General features: G+C 47.6%; 2 protein-coding genes and 1 long non-coding RNA gene across 5 annotated transcripts in view; 2 read left to right on the top strand and 1 right to left on the bottom strand.

Annotated features, from left to right (window-relative positions):
- Positions 1-4,521, top strand: part of LOC130296592 (proline-rich protein 29-like) — an 85,363-nt gene extending 80,842 nt beyond the window's left edge. Inside the window, exons 7-9 of the mRNA XM_056548296.1 lie at positions 1,649-1,848; positions 3,377-3,447; positions 4,452-4,521. Coding sequence (XP_056404271.1) covers positions 1,649-1,848; positions 3,377-3,447; positions 4,452-4,483 — 303 coding nt within the window. The 3' untranslated portion in view covers positions 4,484-4,521. The remainder of the gene's footprint in view (positions 1-1,648; positions 1,849-3,376; positions 3,448-4,451) is intronic.
- The window catches only part of LOC130296593 (uncharacterized), a 40,075-nt gene extending 34,179 nt beyond the window's left edge, over positions 1-5,896 (bottom strand). The window contains exons 1-2 of the long non-coding RNA XR_008849241.1: positions 5,776-5,896; positions 1,474-1,583 (exon numbers count right to left, since the gene is read on the bottom strand). This is a non-coding gene — a long non-coding RNA (uncharacterized LOC130296593). The remainder of the gene's footprint in view (positions 1-1,473; positions 1,584-5,775) is intronic.
- A 176-nt stretch (positions 5,897-6,072) lies between these two features.
- LOC130296591 (translational activator of cytochrome c oxidase 1) lies at positions 6,073-17,516 on the top strand. 3 transcript variants are annotated; one of them, XM_056548293.1, is made up of 6 exons: positions 6,073-6,216; positions 11,105-11,374; positions 11,449-11,555; positions 14,196-14,329; positions 15,319-15,496; positions 16,625-17,516. In XM_056548293.1, exons 2-6 carry the CDS (start codon positions 11,125-11,127, stop codon positions 16,823-16,825), a joined length of 870 nt encoding a protein of 289 aa, XP_056404268.1. In that variant the 5' UTR covers positions 6,073-6,216; positions 11,105-11,124; the 3' UTR covers positions 16,826-17,516. The 3 variants fall into 3 exon arrangements, with proteins under 3 accessions (XP_056404268.1, XP_056404266.1, XP_056404267.1); XM_056548291.1 differs by lacking the exon at positions 6,073-6,216 and adding an exon at positions 9,076-9,214; XM_056548292.1 differs by lacking the exon at positions 6,073-6,216 and adding an exon at positions 9,210-9,348.
- The last annotated feature ends 2,251 nt before the right edge of the window (positions 17,517-19,767 follow it).

Below are 19,767 nucleotides of genomic sequence, written 5' to 3'. Positions count from 1 at the left end.
AAAAATAAGCTGCTAAATTTATTTTGCGCAGATAATAAATACAGGTCCACTGCAAATGAAGCGTACGGTGCACCAAACAGTAGACAGGTAGATGTTCTACCAAAAATGTTGCAAAACAATTGTGCAAAAAAAATCAATTGCGCAAAATTTGCAGGGACATTTAGAACATTAAAGTAAAGCCAATGATAAATGTCCATCCACCAGCAGATTAGTGAATGCAGCATGTAACTCAGGATCAGTACAGGATAAGTAATGTAGTGTATGTACACAGTGTCCCCACCAGCAGAATAGTGAGTACAGCTCTGGGGTATAGTATAGGATATAACTCAGGATCAGTACAGGATAAGTAATATAATGTATGTACACAGTGACCCCTCCAGCAGAATAGTGAGTACAGCTCTGGAGCATAATACAGGATATAACTCAGGATCAGTACAGGATAAGTAATGTAATGTATGTACACAGTAACCCCACCAGCAGAATAGTGAGTACAGCTCTGAAGTATAATACAGGATATAACTCAGGATCAGTACAGGATAAATAATGTAATGTATGTACACAGTGTCCACACCAGAAGAATAGTGAGTACAGCTCTGGAGTATAATACAGGATAGAACTCAGGATCTGTACAGGATAAGTAATGTAACGTATGTACACAGTGACTCCACCAGCAGAATAGTGAGTACAGCTCTGGTGTATAATACAGGATATAACTCAGGATCAGTACAGGATAAGTAATGTAATGTATGTACACAGTGACCCCTCCAGCAGAATAGTGAGTACAGCTCTGGAGCATAATACAGGATATAACTCAGGATCAGTACAGGATAAGTAATGTAATGTATGTACACAGTAACCCCACCAGCAGAATAGTGAGTACAGCTCTGAAGTATAATACAGGATATAACTCAGGATCAGTACAGGATAAATAATGTAATGTATGTACACAGTGTCCACACCAGAAGAATAGTGAGTACAGCTCTGGAGTATAATACAGGATAGAACTCAGGATCTGTACAGGATAAGTAATGTAACGTATGTACACAGTGACTCCACCAGCAGAATAGTGAGTACAGCTCTGGAGTATAATACAGGATATAACTCAGGATCAGTACAGGATAAGTAATGTAATGTATGTACACAGTGACTCCACCAGCAGAATAGTGAGTACAGCTCTGGAGTATAATACAGGATATAACTCAGGATCAGTACAGGATAAGTCATGTAATGTATGTACACAGTGACCTCACCAGCAGAATAGTGAGTACAGCTCTGGGGTATAATACAGGATATAACTCAGGATCAGTACAGGATAAGTAATGTAATGTATGTACACAGTGACCTCACCAGCAGAATAGTGAGTACAGCTCTGGAGTAAAATACAAAATCTAACTCAAATCAATAATGTATTATATTTCTAAAGTTACTAAATTATTTCAGTAAATAAGCAGGTATAATCCCAACCAAATATACCAAACTGTGCTTCGGGACAAGGTTTTTACTTGAAGCGCTGAATGCCTTTTTTCTTGAGAGTTGGGCCCTGTCAGATATTGATCTTAGGGATAGGCCATCAATACTACCCCCTAGAAAAAGAAAAAAAAAACTATAATAATTTATTTAAATCATTTATTATCTTCTCTGTTTCTAGCCAAATATCATGCCAGTGCAAATTGAAGACGATGAACCAATGGTCTACCACCATCATTATGAGTCGTACCCAGCCAGCTATCCAACATACCCAACATATCCCACCCTGCCTCCTATGGCACCTGTGCCTCACCGTGAGCCGACCGTCAGACACATCGGACAAGACACACTGCCAGCTACACCCTCTCACCATGTGGACCTGTGAGATTCTTGTTTGTTTCTAAATGATGATTAAAATAAAGGCCTGTCACTTATCATTCACATCTGAATATGATCTATAATGAGGATCTCAGGTAGTCTGAAACTCTCCACTTCTGCTATGCTCAATGGCTTTGATACAACATATTGTACAGAATGAAATTGGTTGTTTCGATTATACAGTGATCCCTCAACTTACAATGGCCTCAACATACAATAGTTTCAACATACAATGGTCTTTTCTGGACCATTGTAACTTGAAACCAGACTCAACATACAATGCTATGGAATCTGTGAAATGTGTCAATGGCTGGAAGAACCGACCAATCACAATGGGCATTCACTGGTAAAACCCCTGTATTCCTAAAGTGTATGCACTGACTGGCTGTCTGGTAGCGCCCCCTACAGTACAGGGAGGTACTACATGGTCTTTACTACTTTTAAAGGGGTAGTCCAGTGGTGAAAAACATATCCCCTATTCTAAGGATAGGGGATAAGTTTGAGATTGTGGGGAGTCCGACCACTGGGGCCCCTGCGATCTCTCTGTACGGGGGCCAGGCTCTCCGGCCCCTCAATACATCGCTATTGCAGAGCCGGAGATTGCCGAAGGCAGCGCTCCGGCTCTGCCATAGAGTTGTATTGAGGGGGCGTGTCAGCCGCCGCTTCGTGCGGAGGTCGACACGCCCCCTTCCCTCGGGCTGTCAGGGCCCCGTACAGGAGATTGCGAGGGGCCCCAGCGGTCGGACCCTCCGCGATCTGCAACTTATCCCCTATCCTTAGGATAGGGGATAAGTTGTTCACCACTGGACCACTCCTTTAACCTATGCCATGGTTAGCTGCTCCTTTGGACACCAAGTAAGGGCAGTTCCATTTTACTTTTTTGGGACACTGTGTACTGTACAGGACCCTGAAGAAGCTCCTGTCCTCTACATAGACCAGTATTTCCCAACAAGGGGGCCTCCAGCTGTTGCAAAACTACAACTCCCAGCATGCCCGGACAGCCAAAGGCTGTCCGGGCATGCTGGGAGTTGTAGTTTTGCAACAGCTGGAGGCACCCTGGTTGTCAAACACTGAAACAGACAGTGATTACAGCTCCCAGCAGATCTTTCTTACTTTTATATGTAAGGATTTGCTTTATCTATATTAGTTATCTACTTATTTTTGTTTAATCCTCAATTTTTCCTATTTTTAAATGACATTTTGGGGCTTCAGAACCAATTACCAGGTTTCCATAGAGTTATGAACATACAATGGTTTCAACATACAATGGTTGTCCCAGAACCAATTAATATTGTAACTTGAGGGACTACTGTATAGGTTTAAATAAATGTAATTATATACGGTGACCTTAAAGGCGTTGTTAACCCCTCTCCATATTCTCTGTTAGACTATATTGACTTCATAAAAATGAGTTCCCTGCCGCACACAAGGTCCATAGTTGACCATTCATTTCTATTGCCAGAAGGTGATACCAGTAATGCCTGCATTGATAAACTCCCAATTACACCTTTACAATTGTCTGTTCTTACAGACGGGCAGTACCACCACCGCCACCACTGAGCGCCACTGGCACGGTAGGAGCAGACATCCCTCCAGCTTCAGGTAAATTAGGTCAATAATCTGATTAAAGGGGTACTCCGGAGAAAAACTTTTTTTTTTTTTTTTTTTTTAAATCCACTGGTGCCAGAAAGTTAAACAGATTTGTAAATTACTTCCATTAAAAAAAAAATCTTAATCCTTCCTATACTTATTAGCTGCTGAATACTACAGAGGAAATTCTGTTCTTTTTGAAACACAGAACTGTCTGCTGACATCACGACCACAGTGCTCTCTGCTGACATCTCAGTCCATTTTAGGAACTGTCCAGAACAGCATATGTTTGCTATGGGGATTTCCTTTTACCCTGGACAGTTCCTAAAAATGGACAGAGATGTCAGTAGAGAGCACTGTGCTCATGATGTCAGCAGAGAGCTCTGTGTTTCAAACGGAAAAGAATTTCCACTGTAGTATTCAGCAGCTAATAAGTACAGGAAGGATTAAAGGGGTATTCCAGGCAAAAACTTTTTTTTATATATCAACTGGCTCCGGAAAGTTAAACAGATTTGTAAATTACTTCTATTAAAAAATCTTAATCCTTCCAATAGTTATTAGCTTCTGAAGAATTCTGTCTAACTGCTCAATGATGATGTCACGTCACGGGAGCTGTGCATGATGGGAGAATATCCCTTGCATGATGGGAGAATATCCCCATAGGAGCTGGACAGCTCCCGGGACGTGAGTCATCAGAAAGCAGTTAGACAGAAAACAGCAACTCAACTTCAGAAGCTAATAACTATTGGAAGGATTAAGATTTTTTAATAGAAGTAATTTACAAATCTGTTTAACTTTCCGGAGCCAGTTGATATATAAAAAAAAGTTTTTGCCTGGAATACCCCTTTAAGATTTTTTAATAGAAGTAATTTACAAATCTGTTTAACTTTCTGGCACCAGTTGATTTAAAAAAAAAATAAAAGTTTTTCACCGGAGTACCCCTTTAAGTGAATGACATGCGGAGGAGACACAAGCCATTCACCTATGTATGATACATCTGTTTCTTCTTCTTTCAGAATATTATGACTTGACTGAAGCAAGAATATGATACATCCAGAAGAAAGCTTTAAATATATATATTTGATTTTTTTTTTATGTTTTAATGTGAATATTGAGATTCTGTACATAACGTATTTACAGTTTTATTTTTATACAATTAAATGGATCCACTCTATGTGATATTTTATTTACAATATGTAATAATGAACTTATTTCAATTTGGCATCTGATCACCCACAAAGGTTTTTCATTCAACACTTGTTCTCAGTGTAGAACTATATAAAGACCTTCAGAGGATTAAAAAAAAAAACTGTACTCAGAGCCAATTATGAGACTTGATAAGATAACAAAAAGTATTACCATGATGTCATAGCGCCATATTCTCATTCTCTGTTTATTTGACTGGTAGTCAATGGGGAAAACCCTGGTGGGGCCCCATAGGTGTATAAGGAGAGAGCGGGTCAAAGAGGCATACACAAACTAGTCCAACCGCTCTAATTCTCGCTATTTGCGCTCTCTATGGAGACAGTTAAGATGTTGTGTTTTACCTTCCCCAGAAATCTATAATCACAATGTAGGAGAATTGCACAATCCAGGTCGGATTACTAAACATGTTATACTGGTCATCTTTCAAGTACTTTAAGATGGCAAGTTAAGGTGTGTAATGTGTTTACCTAGTCATGAGTGCTGTATACTTCTGTATGCTGTAATAAAAGTGTGGTGTCCCAGTACGGGATATGCTTCTACAGTCCTGTCAAGTTGATTCCCTGTACATCCTCAGGGTTCTCCTGCAGTGTTCCCCCATAATGTGAATAGGTTGTATTTTAAATGTAAAGGACCTTTGACGTTGGTCGCATGATTGTTAGTAACATGATAATGTTTGTCACATATTTAAGTCATATGCTTATTACCCAGAGAGCGCCAGGTGACCCGCAGGTAGCCTATGGGCTTCTTGTACAGCCCCCTTTATAAGATAGAGAGCAGCTGCAATCTCACTCTTGTGATTCTTTCCTGCTCAGTCCAGTCCAGACGCCTCAGGGTCAGTGTCCAGCACATTTGGAAGCCTCAACCTAAATTACATCCACAGGTCAAGTCGTCTTTATCATCTGTCATCATCTTCAGTCAAGTCAATTGTAGTCAGTGTGGCCTGCACCTATAGTCTGACAAGTCACTACAAGTTCCAGCAAGCTGCGAGGTCCCCTGTGTTACTGGTCACCTCTCTGGGATCCTGGCTGAACTATATAGACTGTACCATCTGTCTACCTCAGTATAAGCTACCGTTAACCTTAACCTAGCCTTGGACTATTATTTGTCCCGGCCTAACCTAGGACAAGGTGCTACCTTCGGGTGATTAAGGTCAAATCACGCCCTGGCGTCACGAACACGAAGGGGTTTATACCATCTACCCCTGGGCAACACCATCTGCCCCTTACACCTCTGAATGGAGCTTGCAGAGACAAAGACATGCACAGTCACTTACCAAGCCTTTTAAAGATAGTTTGGCAATAGTTGCAGATGACAGTTGATAATAACAGTTCTTACCAAAAGGGAGGCACAGTACTTGGACAGTTATAAACAGACTTACTCCAACCACAGAATGTAGGACTGCTGTCCCTTTAACTCGTAGTTTAACTCTTACCCCAAACTCCTAGTTAGACCAATAATGATTACAGCTCACCTACACCTCTTCTCCAGGGACTTGTGCAGGGACTCAACACCAATATTAAAGGGTGTGAGTTACTGTGATGACATCATAAAGGATTAGTGGAAACCCTATTAACGGTAAGAAAAAAATCCTTTTTTCCACTGCATCCCCCTTCATGACGGCACCATGTTGGAGCCATACCAAGAAAGGGACCACAGCCTAAAAGGGGAACTTAAGTGTCTGATCGTGGGGGGGTCTAACAGCGTGGACTCCCGTGATCTCCTGCCAGATGCCCCAGTGTTATGGAGATTTTTGTTCAGAACACCGGCTCCCCTTGTGCATGGAGCGGCGCCCCCTCTCGGTAATAATAGATGAAGGTATGAAGGCTCAACCATGTGGCTTCACTCCAGATGCAATCAGGAGATGCCTCTGTTTTCTCAACCCATAAAGAACAGCTCTTTAAAAGTGTGCATTTACGGAACGTGGACAATCTTTCCCTTCTGATTTGTATGCTCTCATGGTAACTGACTTTATCCACCTACCAACTGTGTCTTTTTAGGCCTTCTTGCCTCTACTTTTACCTCCCCCCCTACTGAACAAATAGATTGTCATCTAACCTTCAGTCAGCAGTAGCTTCCAGGAACCCAAGAATAATTCTCCTAACATCAAGAACCATTAAGCGTCAGCTTTCATCTGTAATTCTCCACTAGTCCCTGCCGGCAGAATGCCGCTGCTGAGCCCACCTGAGTAGCCTCCACTGGTTTGGGCATATGGGCACAGGACAGAGGACTCTCCAGATAATGGTACTGGCCTGGGTGGAAGGGGGTACCGTGACTGAGGAAGGACACCTAGTGAGCCCCGATGGACCAATTCCCTAGTTCTTCTTTGCATCCATGCACCTCTCTTCCCTATCCCTGTAGGGAAAACACTGGGGTATGTAAGGGCCCTTTAAAACCTCAGCAACGAGGGAGCATCATCCAACATGGTGCCGTCATGAAGGGCGATGCAGTGAAAACACAATGTCCAACACCAGAAGGATGGAGTAAAAGGTTTTTTTATTGAAAATTCTAAATAGTATAAAAGAACATAGAGTGGAGTACAGAAAACACCCGATGCATTTGGCAATTATTAGAGCTTAATCATAGGGTGCAAAGATACATAGTGGATATAGTTTTAGGCCCACATCTGTGCCTTTATATTAGGGCCACCTCTGTGTCCCTGCATAGTATTGGCCCCCTCTATGTGCCCATATACAATATAATGTTTAATGCTACCCCCCCCCCCCCTTATTGCCCTAGAACCCAATGGCAACAGGGGTACTATGAAGCGTCGGCACCATCAGTCCTGGACCAGTCCTGGATGGCATTATTAGGCTGGGAAGGGCCAAAGTAAATGGCCCTTGCCACTCTGGTATAACCAACCAGACTGCTGTTGCTTGGTTTTAAACCTGGCTGATTATGGAAAATGGGAGCTCGCCAAATATATTCCATAACTAGCCAGAGACAAAACAAGCAGCAGGAGCCTGGTAATACCTGGGTGGCATGAAACATTTATTTGGTCTTTCAGCGACCTAGCCTGCTGGTACCCAGCTCTTTCCAGTACCCCTAGTGCTGGTAGGTACTTGCATAATAATGGGGAGATTGGCGTTAGCTGTTTTACATGCTAATGCTAAGCCCCAGTTTAGCAATTGATGGGCGTCTATCAGTCGGCTTTCACTACTAATTCACTTAGTCCCAAATGTGTCAGGAAAAAAATCACACACAAGTAAAAAAAAAAAAAAAAAAATACATTTTAGCATTTTTAAATACTACCTCCCCTTAAGACCCCTTGTTCACTTCTGGCATCTGACAGTCCTCTTTCTTCTACTGTACCTGTAAAACAAAAAAAACAACAACAAGATCCATGTATAAATAAATATATATATATATATATATATATATATATATATATATATACACACACACACACACACAATATGTCCCCACCTTGTGGCTCTCCAGCTGTTGCAGAACTCAAACTGTGCCCATTCAGGGCATTCTGACTGGTCATTGGAGGCACTGTTGCTCTTATTATTGGCAGCCTCTGGTTGTCATTGTGGGGCACTCTAGTTATTGTCACTGGAGCACTGTGGCTCTTATTATGGGGGTCTCTTGTTGTCATTGTGGGGCACTCTAGTTATAGTCACTGGAGCACTGTGGCTCTTATTATGGGGGGTCTCTGGTTGTCATTGTGGGGCACTCTAGTTATAGTCACTGGAACACTGTGGCTCTTATTATGGGGCGTCTCTGGTTGTCATTGTGGGGCACTCTAGTTATTGTCACCGGAGCACTGTGGCTCTTATTATGGGGGCCTCTGGTTGTCATTGTGGGGCACTCTAGTTATAGTCACTGGAGCACTGTGGCTCTTATTATGGGGGTCTCTGGTTGTCATTGTGGGGGCACTCTAGTTATAGTCACTGGAGCACTGTGGCTCTTATTATGGGGGTCTCTGGTTGTCATTGTGGGGGCACTCTAGTTATAGTCACTGGAGCACTGTGGCTCTTATTATGGGGGTCTCTGGTTGTCATTGTGGGGGCACTCTAGTTATAGTCACTGGAGCACTGTGGCTCTTATTATGGGGGTCTCTGGTTGTCTTTGTGGGGGCACTCTAGTTATAGTCACTGGAACACTGTGGCTCTTATTATGGGGGGTCTCTGGTTGTCATTGTGGGGCACTCTAGTTATAGTCACTGGAACACTGTGGCTCTTATTATGGGGGGTCTCTGGTTGTCATTGTGGAGGGCACCCTGAATAGTCAGTATCATTGAGGTCTCAAGCTGTCACACATTGTGGGGAAACTGACAGGTACTGGGTTTAGCATGTCTTCGAAGAAATAATGTATAATAAAAGGGGCACACACTGATGAGATCAATAGGCTTTTAAGCCGGTTTTTACATATATACATAAAAAAAACAATTATTATAAAAAGAACAGCGGGGCCACTAACAATGACCGCTCTGCCCTACAGAAGCGGAACTGAAAGACATGTGCGTGTTTCCTGGGGGACCGGTGCACTGGCTGCTCACTTTCCCCGCGTGAGCCGCACACCAGCGGTACTCAGCAAGGGGAGAGCGGGCACATGAAGATGTGATCCGGAGGTCAGTGCCCTGTGTGCCCGGGCATTACCCCGCACATTATTGATGCCAGGCGCATTATATTTTGGTTTGATTTCACCTCTTCCCTCTATGTACAGCGTCTGCATAGAGGTCACATGATCTGGCTTTATTTAAAGGTGACATCCAGCATATGTTGTGACCTATATTAATAATCTGTGGGCGGGACTACTTTAATTTTAGGAGGTGTGGCGTATCAAATATTTGACTCCATAATACAATGATCTTGACTCTTGGCCCTCCAGCTGTTACCATGACTCTTATGAGCTCTTGACAGCTGTAGTTCTGTAACAGCTGGAAAGCCACGAGATGATAGATTAGGTTATAGTTATGTAACAGCTACTAAGGATTACCATGATGGATTACTAGGGCATGATTGGAGTTGTAGTTTTACAACAGCTTGAGAGCCACAGGTTATTATTGGCACACACTGTTACAGGAGCCACTTATGGCTGGCGCACACTGTTATTGGGGCCCCTGTGGCTAGAGTGCACTGTTATGGGGCCCCTGTGGCTAGCGTGCACTGTTATGGGGGCCCGTGTGGCTGGCGTGCACTGTTATTGGGGCCCCTGTGGCTAGAGTGTACTGTTATTGGGGCCCCTGTGGCTAGAGCGTACTGTTATTGGGGCCCCTGTGGCTAGAGCGTACTGTTATGGGGGGCCCCTGTGGCTAGAGCGTACTGTTATGGGGGCCCGTGTGGCTGGCGCGCACTGTTATGGGGGCCCGTGTGGCTGGCGCGCACTGTTATGGGGGCCCGTGTGGCTGGCGCGCACTGTTATGGGGGCCCGTGTGGCTGGCGCGCACTGTTATGGGGGCCCGTGTGGCTGGCGCGCACTGTTATGGGGGCCCGTGTGGCTGGCGCGCACTGTTATGGGGGCCCGTGTGGCTGGCGCGCACTGTTATGGGGGCCCGTGTGGCTGGCGCGCACTGTTATGGGGGCCCGTGTGGCTGGCGCGCACTGTTATGGGGGCCCGTGTGGCTGGCGCGCACTGTTATGGGGGCCCGTGTGGCTGGCGCGCACTGTTATGGGGGCCCGTGTGGCTGGCGCGCACTGTTATGGGGGCCCGTGTGGCTGGCGCGCACTGTTATGGGGGCCCGTGTGGCTGGCGCGCACTGTTATGGGGGCCCGTGTGGCTGGCGCGCACTGTTATGGGGGCCCGTGTGGCTGGCGCGCACTGTTATGGGGGCCCGTGTGGCTGGCGCGCACTGTTATGGGGGCCCGTGTGGCTGGCGCGCACTGTTATGGGGGCCCGTGTGGCTGGCGCGCACTGTTATGGGGGCCCGTGTGGCTGGCGCGCACTGTTATGGGGGCCCGTGTGGCTGGCGCGCACTGTTATGGGGGCCCGTGTGGCTGGCGCGCACTGTTATGGGGGCCCGTGTGGCTGGCGCGCACTGTTATGGGGGCCCGTGTGGCTGGCGCGCACTGTTATGGGGGCCCGTGTGGCTGGCGCGCACTGTTATGGGGGCCCGTGTGGCTGGCGCGCACTGTTATGGGGGCCCGTGTGGCTGGCGCGCACTGTTATGGGGGCCCGTGTGGCTGGCGCGCACTGTTATGGGGGCCCGTGTGGCTGGCGCGCACTGTTATGGGGGCCCGTGTGGCTGGCGCGCACTGTTATGGGGGCCCGTGTGGCTGGCGCGCACTGTTATGGGGGCCCGTGTGGCTGGCGCGCACTGTTATGGGGGCCCGTGTGGCTGGCGCGCACTGTTATGGGGGCCCGTGTGGCTGGCGCGCACTGTTATGGGGGCACGTTGGGAAGTTTTATGGTCATTTAAAAAGGTCACAAAAACATTACCTTTGTTTTGTGTGACACCCTGGGGGGTATATTGTGTACTGTGAAGAACATTGTTTGACTTCCATCTCTTTCATGCTTGCAGGGTAAGCTGGCAGTGGTACCATGTCTCTAGTGCTGGGCAGGCTCTGCGTCTCCTACAGGAGCTGCCTCTGGAGGTCACTGTCTGGATGCCAGGAAGCTCTGGATAGATTCTGTTGCCCTGGTCGTCAGGGGGCAAGTCTTCACACATCTATCGTAGCCTCAGCTGGGCATAATAAATGGTCAAAAGTGAAGCATATAAAAGGTCCGAAGGATGCAGCCAGGGCACGTCTGTTCGCCAAGCTCAGCATGATGATCAAAGTGGCAGTAAGAGGTACAGATGATGGCTCCGCAATCTGAGGCTGGAGGAGATGGACACAACATGATCTTAGTGTTTTCTCCTTACAGAAGGAGGACCACACCCTGACTTCAATCCGCAGTTGTATCAACTAATTGAGCAGGGCCGGCAAAGGAACATGCCAAAAGTGTCCATTGAGGCTGCTATTAAGGGAGCGGTAAGTAACCAGTACCCGGGGAAAATATCTAATGTAGAGGAAAAGGGACAGAAAGGAGATCACCACTTATAGGGTGGTCTCTTATATTTTAAAGAGTAGCTCCCACCATGCTTTTTTTCTGTCCCAGCCTATTGCCCATCTTTCCCTAACCCCCTCCCTGCCTTTAAATTTTTTTTACTATCTGAGAAATGCCTTTTTGTCTACCTGGTAGTGTGCTCACTTACCAGGTAGACAGGCAGACTTCCCCAGCAGGCGCAACGTCACTGATGCCTGCTGGGGGTGGGCTGACTTCCGCCCTTAGCTCATATATACAGGGTGCCTCCAGCCGAAACCCGCTCTGTCTCCCCCCCCCCCCCCCGAAACCCGCTCTGTCTCCCCCCCCCCCCCCGAAACCCGTTCTGTCTCCCCCCCCGAAACCCGTTCTGTCTCCCCCCCCCCCCCCCGAAACCCGTTCTGTCTCCCCCCCCCCCGAAACCCGTTCTGTCTCCCCCCCCCCCCCCGAAACCCGTTCTGTCTCCCCCCCCCCCCGAAACCCGTTCTGTCTCCCCCCCCCCCCCGAAACCCGTTCTGTCTCCCCCCCCCCCGAAACCCGTTCTGTCTCCCCCCCCCCCCGAAACCCGTTCTGTCTCCCCCCCCCCCCCGAAACCCGTTCTGTCTCCCCCCCCCCCCGAAACCCGTTCTGTCTCCCCCCCCCCGAAACCCGTTCTGTCTCCCCCCCCCCGAAACCCGTTCTGTCTCCCCCCCCCCCGAAACCCGTTCTGTCTCCCCCCCCCCCGAAACCCGTTCTGTCTCCCCCCCCCCGCCGCCCCGAAACCCGTTCTGTCTCCCCCCCCCCCCCCGAAACCCGTTCTGTCTCCCCCCCCCCGAAACCCGTTCTGTCTCCCCCCCCCCCCGAAACCCGTTCTGTCTCCCCCCCCCCCCGAAACCCGTTCTGTCTCCCCCCCCCCCCCGAAACCCGTTCTGTCTCCCCCCCCCCGAAACCCGTTCTGTCTCCCCCCCCCCGAAACCCGTTCTGTCTCCCCCCCGCCGCCCCGAAACCCGTTCTGTCTCCCCCCCCCCCCCGAAACCCGTTCTGTCTCCCCCCCCCCGAAACCCGTTCTGTTTCCCCCCCCCCCCGAAACCCGTTCTGTCTCCCCCCCCCCCCCCGAAACCCGCTCTGTCTCTCCCCCCCCGAAACCCGCTCTGTCTCTCCCCCCCCGAAACCCGCTCTGTCTCTCCCCCCCCGAAACCCGCTCTGTCTCTCCCCCCCCGAAACCCGCTCTGTCTCTCCCCCCCCCCGAAACCCGCTCTGTCTCCCCCCCCCCCCCCCGAAACCCGCTCTGTCTCCCCCCCCCCCGAAACCCGCTCTGTCTCCCCCCCCCCCCGAAACCCGCTCTGTCTCCCCCCCCCCCCGAAACCCGCTCTGTCTCCCCCCCCCGAAACCCGCTCTGTCTCCCCCCCCCGAAACCCGCTCTGTTTCCCCCCCGAAACCCGCTCTGTTTCCCCCCCGAAACCCGCTCTGTTTCCCCCCCGAAACCCGCTCTGTTTCCCCCCCGAAACCCGCTCTGTTTCCCCCCCGAAACCCGCTCTGTTTCCCCCCCCCGAAACCCGCTCTGTTTCCCCCCCCCCGAAACCCGCCCTGTTTCCCCACCCGCTCTGTTCCCCCCCCCGAAACCCGCTCTGTTCCCCCCCCCCGAAACCCGCCCCGTTTCCCCCCCCGAAACCCGCCCCGTTTCCCCCCCCGAAACCCGCCCCGTTTCCCCCCCCGAAACCCGCCCCGTTTCCCCCCCGAAACCCGCCCCGTTTCCCCCCCCCCCCGAAACCCGCCCCGTTTCCCCCCCCCCCGAAACCCGCCCCGTTTCCCCCCCCCGAAACCCGCCCCGTTTCCCCCCCCCCAAACCCACCCCGTTTCCCCCCTCCCCAAACCCGCCCCGTTTCCCCCCCCCCCAAACCCGCTCTGTTTCCCCCCCCCGAAACCCGCCCCGTTTCCCCCCCCCCGAAACCCGCCCCGTTTCCCCCCCCCCCAACCCGCCCCGTTTCCCCCCCCCCGAAACCCGCCCCGTTTCCCCCCCCCCCGAAACCCGCCCCGTTTCCCCCCCCCAAACCCGCTCTGTTTCCCCCCCCCCGAAACCCGCCCTGTTTCCCCACCCGCTCTGTTCCCCCCCCCCCCGAAACCCGCTCTGTTCCCCCCCCCCCCCGAAACCCGCTCTGTTCCCCCCCCGAAACCCGCTCTCCCCCCCCCCCCCAAACCCGCTCTTCCCCCCCCCCCCCCCCGAAACCCGCTCCGTTTCCCTCCCCCTGAAACCCGCTCTGTTTCCCTCCCCCCGAAACCCGCTCTGTTTCCTTCCCCCCGAAACCCGCTCTGTTTCCCTCCCCCCGAAACCCGCCCTGTTTATAGACAGAAGCTACAGTGCAGATGTAAACAGAGCCTTGTGCATGTTTTGGCAGCCATCCCACGCAGCAGACTAGTCCTGCACAGCTACTTTGCTTCACTCACTTAGCATTACTTTCTATGGCCCATCTTTATCTCTCTCAAGTCTGTAAGGGTCCCCTGGTCTCGATGACCGCCAAGTAGTAGTCGTAACTTGGAGGTAGACATTAAGGAGTTGGTATAGTAACCTTGTCACATGATTTAAATGTATTTTCTTTCTGTTCCTCCAGGATAAATCTAAACCCACATCCTATGCGCTGCTTCAGGCTAGAGGGCCCGGTGGATGTTCCCTCATTATTGAACTCTTGACTGATAACACCAGTCGCTCTTTTGCAGATCTCAGGCTCCTGCTCAACAAAAATGGGTATGTGACCTGGGAAGCAATTATTACTATAGTTAATGGCAGATAACTTGTCATCAAAGTCCCTTCACAATAAGAATCCCACAGCCTTGACCCCAGCAATTAAACTGTAAGGCTGAGTTCATACTAGAATCAGTTTGAGTCATTGAAACAGCAGTAAGGCTACGTTTCCACAAAACGTGTTTTGGCATCTTTTTTTACCTGATCAAAACATGACAGAAACTCCCTGGTTTTGCACTCCCAGGATGCAGTTATTGTGGTGTTTTTTCTGAAAATGTTTATTTGATGTTTTATCCCCTGTGTTTTTATCATTACAAGTCATGTGATTCATTCATTCATCATGTGACTCAAGGATTTCTACTGAAGCAGTGGGCGAGAAAAACACGAGTTAAACCCATGTGGCGTGTTTTAATTTGGCGTTTTTTGGCTCAGTGTCAGTTTTCAAAAATCACAGCATTCTGAGACTATGACGTTTTTCAGGCAATCTTGCTGCTTTCTCTCTTATGGACTTCTATGGGAGGGAAAAAAAAATAACAACAAGAAAAATGCAATGTGTGTTTAACACTAGTGTTTTTTCTCCCCCAGCGCTTTAATAGAAATCCTTGAGTCACTTGACAAATTGATTACATGACTTGAAAAACTAAAAACCCCATCCACTTATGGGTGCATTACGTTTTGGGGATACGACAGCCCCGTTTATTTGAATGAGCTGGAGAGAGTCCACTAGTGACTCCGATCTGATAATTTTTTGGACAGTATGCCGTTTTGTTGCCGGACCGAAACGGTCCAAAAATGAGCCAACCGTTGTCACTAGCCAACTCCATCCGGCTAATTCAAATGAATCAAACCTGACGGAACTGCAGATGTAGTCTCCAAAAGTGTGAAGAGCCTTGGAGTTTTTCCTATTCCTCGCTGTTCTTAGCTGTCAATAATTTTTTCCAAGTTTTTATGTTAAAACAGATATGAAGTCCTCTTTTCTTTATGGTTTACAGCGGAACTCCCACTGATGCATTGCACTGCTTTAACAAAAAGGGGGTTGTGACCACCCAGACTCAAGACCGAGATGGCAAACCTGTGCAGATGGAGCAGGCTCTTGATTTGGCGATTCAATCCGGAGCTGAGGATGTGCAAGAATTTCAGGATGAGGAGGAGGAGACGGATGTGTATAAGGTGGAAATGAGGCCCTTTTATATAGGGGATTCTGTTCAGATGTACATGGAATAATGGAAGGGACAGGATTAGTTGAGGCACATAAATGATTGGCCGAAACAGTCTGGCAAAGTGAAAAATAAATATGGAGATAAATCTTTCCCAAGACGTAGACTGGTCCATGGGTACGGTGTTCATTTTAGGACATCATCAGCCGTACCTCCGTCAGGCGAAACAGCGTCCCGCCTCCTCCCTCGGACCAATCTCCATCAGGCTTCAGCCACAACTCCCTCCTTTGTCATCCTAAAGTCTCTCATCCAAAACTCTGTCATCCCTCAGACGAAAAACCTTCCTGCCGTGTAGCAGAGTCAGTGTCGGCTCTCTGCTATACAGCTTCTGCTGTACATGCTATTCAATGTCTGCTCTGATATGCGTCTGAGGGAATGGTCTGAGGCATGACAGTGTTTTGGATGAGGGACTTTCAGATGAGGGAGTTGTGGCTGAAGGATGACAGCGATTGGTGAGGGAGGAGGCGGGACGCCGTTTCGCCTGACGGAGGACGGAGTTGCGACTGGCGGCGATTGGTCCGAGGGAGGAGGTGGGATGCCATTTCACCTGACGGAGGACAGAGGTACGGCTGACGACTGACGTTGTCCTAAAATGGACACCGTACATGGGTACTTGAATAATGGAAAGCAGCCAAAGTCCCATAAAACAGTTTTTCCCAACCAGTGGCTCTTCAGCTGGTGCACAACTACAGCTCCCATCATGCTTTGTCAGCCTTTGACTACATAATGAGAGTTCTAGTTTAGTAGTTCTGGGACATAAAACATTAAAGGAATTGTACAGAATTTATTTTTCACCCCAAAAAAGTGCCACACAGGTTTTGTGGGGTATTGCAGTTAAGCCACGTTTACTTTAAAGGGGGTGAACTGCAGCATTGGGCACGACCTATGAACAGATGTGCTGTTGTATTTGGAACATAGCAGACTTTTTTTTTTTTTTATCGTATATATATCTCAAAATAAGTCAAAAACTTGTCTCCAGAATATTGATGCCCCCAGATATGTACATAGTGATACAATAGATTTATCTTGACATAGTTCTCTTGATTATTTGATGAATTACTTGAAATTCTTTTTTTTGCAGTATATCTGTGATTTATCGTCACTACGAGATGTCCGTAGCCAACTGATCTCCTTGGGATTAGTGCCCATCTCCTCTGGGCTGGAGTATTTGCCTATTACCACTGTAGAACTCTCAGATGCTGACAAAGAAAGGGTCTTCAAACTCTTGGAACTGATCAAAGACCAACCGGATGTCATGCGGATCTATGACAACATAGAATAACAGTCACCCTCAGGAGGGGTGGCCGCCACTCACAACTCGGTGTAAGGATCCTCACTGCCCTAATGGCTTCAGCTGTGAACTCCACATAGGTTCTAAGTTTAGTTTCTCACAAGGATCTGCATGGACTCCATTGTCACCCAGCTACTAAAAGGCATATGTCTAGTTATGCAACGGTACAGCTTAGCATCTTCTCTAAACAATGCAGTGGTGGGTTGAAATGGATGTCTGTCTGCTTTCCAGGAATGATGGTCAAGTCAGTTTAATTAAAGGAAAACACCAGGCAAAACTAATATCGTTTTTATATACTTCTATATGGGACAGAGAAATAAGGGAAGAATCATTGTGCCATGCTCTACCGCCTTATACCCTGCACTAGGTATAACACAGTGTATAAGTTTAGTTTGGAGTGTTTCTTTAACAGGAAAGGCTCACTCAATGACTTATGGATCTTAGTGAATATTAAAGTGTACCTGTCATTTAAAAAAAAAAAACTTTGATATGTCATAGCAAAAGTTTTCATCAGTCAGGGTCTGAGTGTTCAGACCTCGACTGATCACAGGAACAAGTTTTTAAATGTTTTTATTTTTAAGGCAGGTAGACTTTAAATATAATTTATTATGGATTATAACACAATTTTAACCCTGTAAAGACCACACAATCTGACAGTAAAAAATTAAATGAAAGTAAAAAATGTGATTAGTCAAGTTAATATTCTTTTATATATCTCGGTGTTTTCCAATCTTGAAGAGCTAGATTGTTTCAGTAGTGGGGGAAAGGATGGCTTTAGGATACCAATTGTGTATTAAAGGGGTACTCCGATGGAAAACTTTTATTTTATAATTTATTTTTTTAATCAACTGGTGCCAGAGCGTTAAACAGATTTGTAAATTACTTCTATTAAAAAATCCTTACTATTCCAGTACTACAGTAATTTTTTTCTTTTTGAATTTCTTTTTTTGTCTTGTTCACAGTGTTCTCTGCTGACACCTGATGCCTGTATCAGGAACTGTCCAGAGCAGGAGAAAATCCCCATAGCAAACCTATGCTCTGGACAGTTCCTGACATGAACAGAGGTGTCAGCAGAGAGCACTGTGGACAAGACAGAAAAGAAATTCAAAAAGAAAAGAATTTCCTCTGTAACATACTGCTGCTAAAAAGTACTGGAGTCAATAGAAGTCACTTACAAATCTGTTTAGCTTTCTGGCACCAGTTGATTTAAAAAAAAATAAATAAATATGTTTTCCACCGAGGTACCCCTTTAAGGGTTATTTCCAACATTAATGAGCACATCTTTGCTATGTTTGGAGTCCCATAGACAATGTGCACTGTGCTCTATTCATGCATGGGATAACTGACCTCTGTTTTCAATCAGTGGGGATTCTGTCAGACAACCACCCGTTAGGTCAGTGTTTCTCAAGCGCGGTCCTCAAGTCCCCCCAACAGGTCATGTTTTCAGGATTTCCTTAGTCTTTCACATGTGATATAACTGGGGTGATGCCTGATTCACTGACCATAATTATATCACCTGTGAAAGACTAAGGAAATCCAGAAAACATGACCTGTTGGGGGACTTGAGGACCGCGCTTGAGAAACACTGCGTTAGGTAGCTATAACTTGTCCTATGGATAGGGAATATCTTTTAATCTTGGGACAACCCCTTGTATACTAATATGGTTTTCAGTGAGTGCATATGGATGTAAGGTTCTGGAAGTGACATAAGTTTGGGCAGGTCACCGCCCTTACAGGTAGAAGCCATGTTACAGCAGCACTCTCCAGGAGGGCTGCAGGGACTTTTAGGCTCCCCATCGCTATCCTACAGGTATCTTCCAATCCAGTGTCTCCCAACCACATTGCCTCCAACCGTTGCAAAACTTCAACTCCCATCGTGGCCGGAGAGCCTTTGGCTGTCAGGGCATGCTGGAGTAGTAGTTTTTCAACAGCTGGAGGCTCCCTGGTTTGGGAACACTGTTCTATTCTGTAAAAGCACTACTTACAGGCACAGCTATAGTATATGTCAGTGATTCTTAGGCCATGTTCACACGGCAGAATTTCTGTGCGGGATTCCGTACAAGAGTTCTGCAAGGAAATTCTGCAGCAGCAGAGTCCCATTGATTTCAGTGGGATTCTGCTGCACTGTGCAAATGGCAGAATTTGCCACGGAAATCCTGATTCCAGAGTCCGCAGATATGTCTATTCTTTCTGTAGAGTCCACGGAAATGCATTGCCGTCTATGAGACGGCGCATTTCCAAGCGTTCATAGCCTTAAAATTAGTCTGGTAGACGGGAGGGGTCTCTTGGGTTCTACAGCTTGGTTCCTGGTAATGGTGGCCAAGTTGTGTAGTTTATTGCATTGCACATGCGCCATTCAGTGAGAAGCTTTTTGCCAGCACACCTGTAGTGGACATCATCAGAGGGAATTAGTATATGGTGTCTGAAGTATGGGGTCTACCACTTTATGCACAGAATGGATTTGTGTACCATCAACCTGTAAAAGATTTAATCAGATCTGCTCTAGACACTGCAGAAATTTCCTGTGCATAAATTGGCCTGTGGTGTGGATTTTAAAATCTGCAGAACATCAGTTTTTGACATAGATTTAGGGTCTGTTCACATGGACGCATTTTCTGCAAATTTTGATCTCCTTATTGACGTCAGTAGCAAAGTCAAAATCTGCAGCTATTCTGCATGTGTGAATATACCTTTTTATTGTGGAGTTTCCCTATTGACTTCAATGAAAAGTCAGAATCTGCAATACAACCAGCAGGCAGCTTATTGCTTCAAATTTTATTGCAGATTTTCTTCAGCTCCACAGCCAAATGTGCACATTTGTGTTTTAAGGGTACATTCAGACGAGTGTATTTTACGCTGCGGATCCGCCGCTGATGGACCGCTACATGGTGCCTTTAGATGTGCCTGCTCGGAGCGGACCCACTCAAACGATG

Source organism: Hyla sarda, chromosome 12 (genome assembly GCF_029499605.1).
Source record: "Hyla sarda isolate aHylSar1 chromosome 12, aHylSar1.hap1, whole genome shotgun sequence".
In the NCBI taxonomy this organism is placed as follows: domain Eukaryota; kingdom Metazoa; phylum Chordata; class Amphibia; order Anura; family Hylidae; genus Hyla; species Hyla sarda.
This window is presented reverse-complemented; position numbering and strand designations above follow the sequence as displayed.

Bases quoted from the DNA above. Each gene is read 5' to 3' on its own strand.
- LOC130296591 (XM_056548293.1), top strand. From the start codon at position 11,125: ATGTCTCTAGTGCTGGGCAGGCTCTGCGTCTCCTACAGGAGCTGCCTC. The intron at 11,375-11,448 runs GTACAGATGATG...TTCTCCTTACAG, and splicing joins GATCAAAGTGGCAGTAAGAG to AAGGAGGACCACACCCTGAC. The intron at 15,497-16,624 runs GTGGAAATGAGG...TTTTTTTTGCAG, and splicing joins AGGAGACGGATGTGTATAAG to TATATCTGTGATTTATCGTC.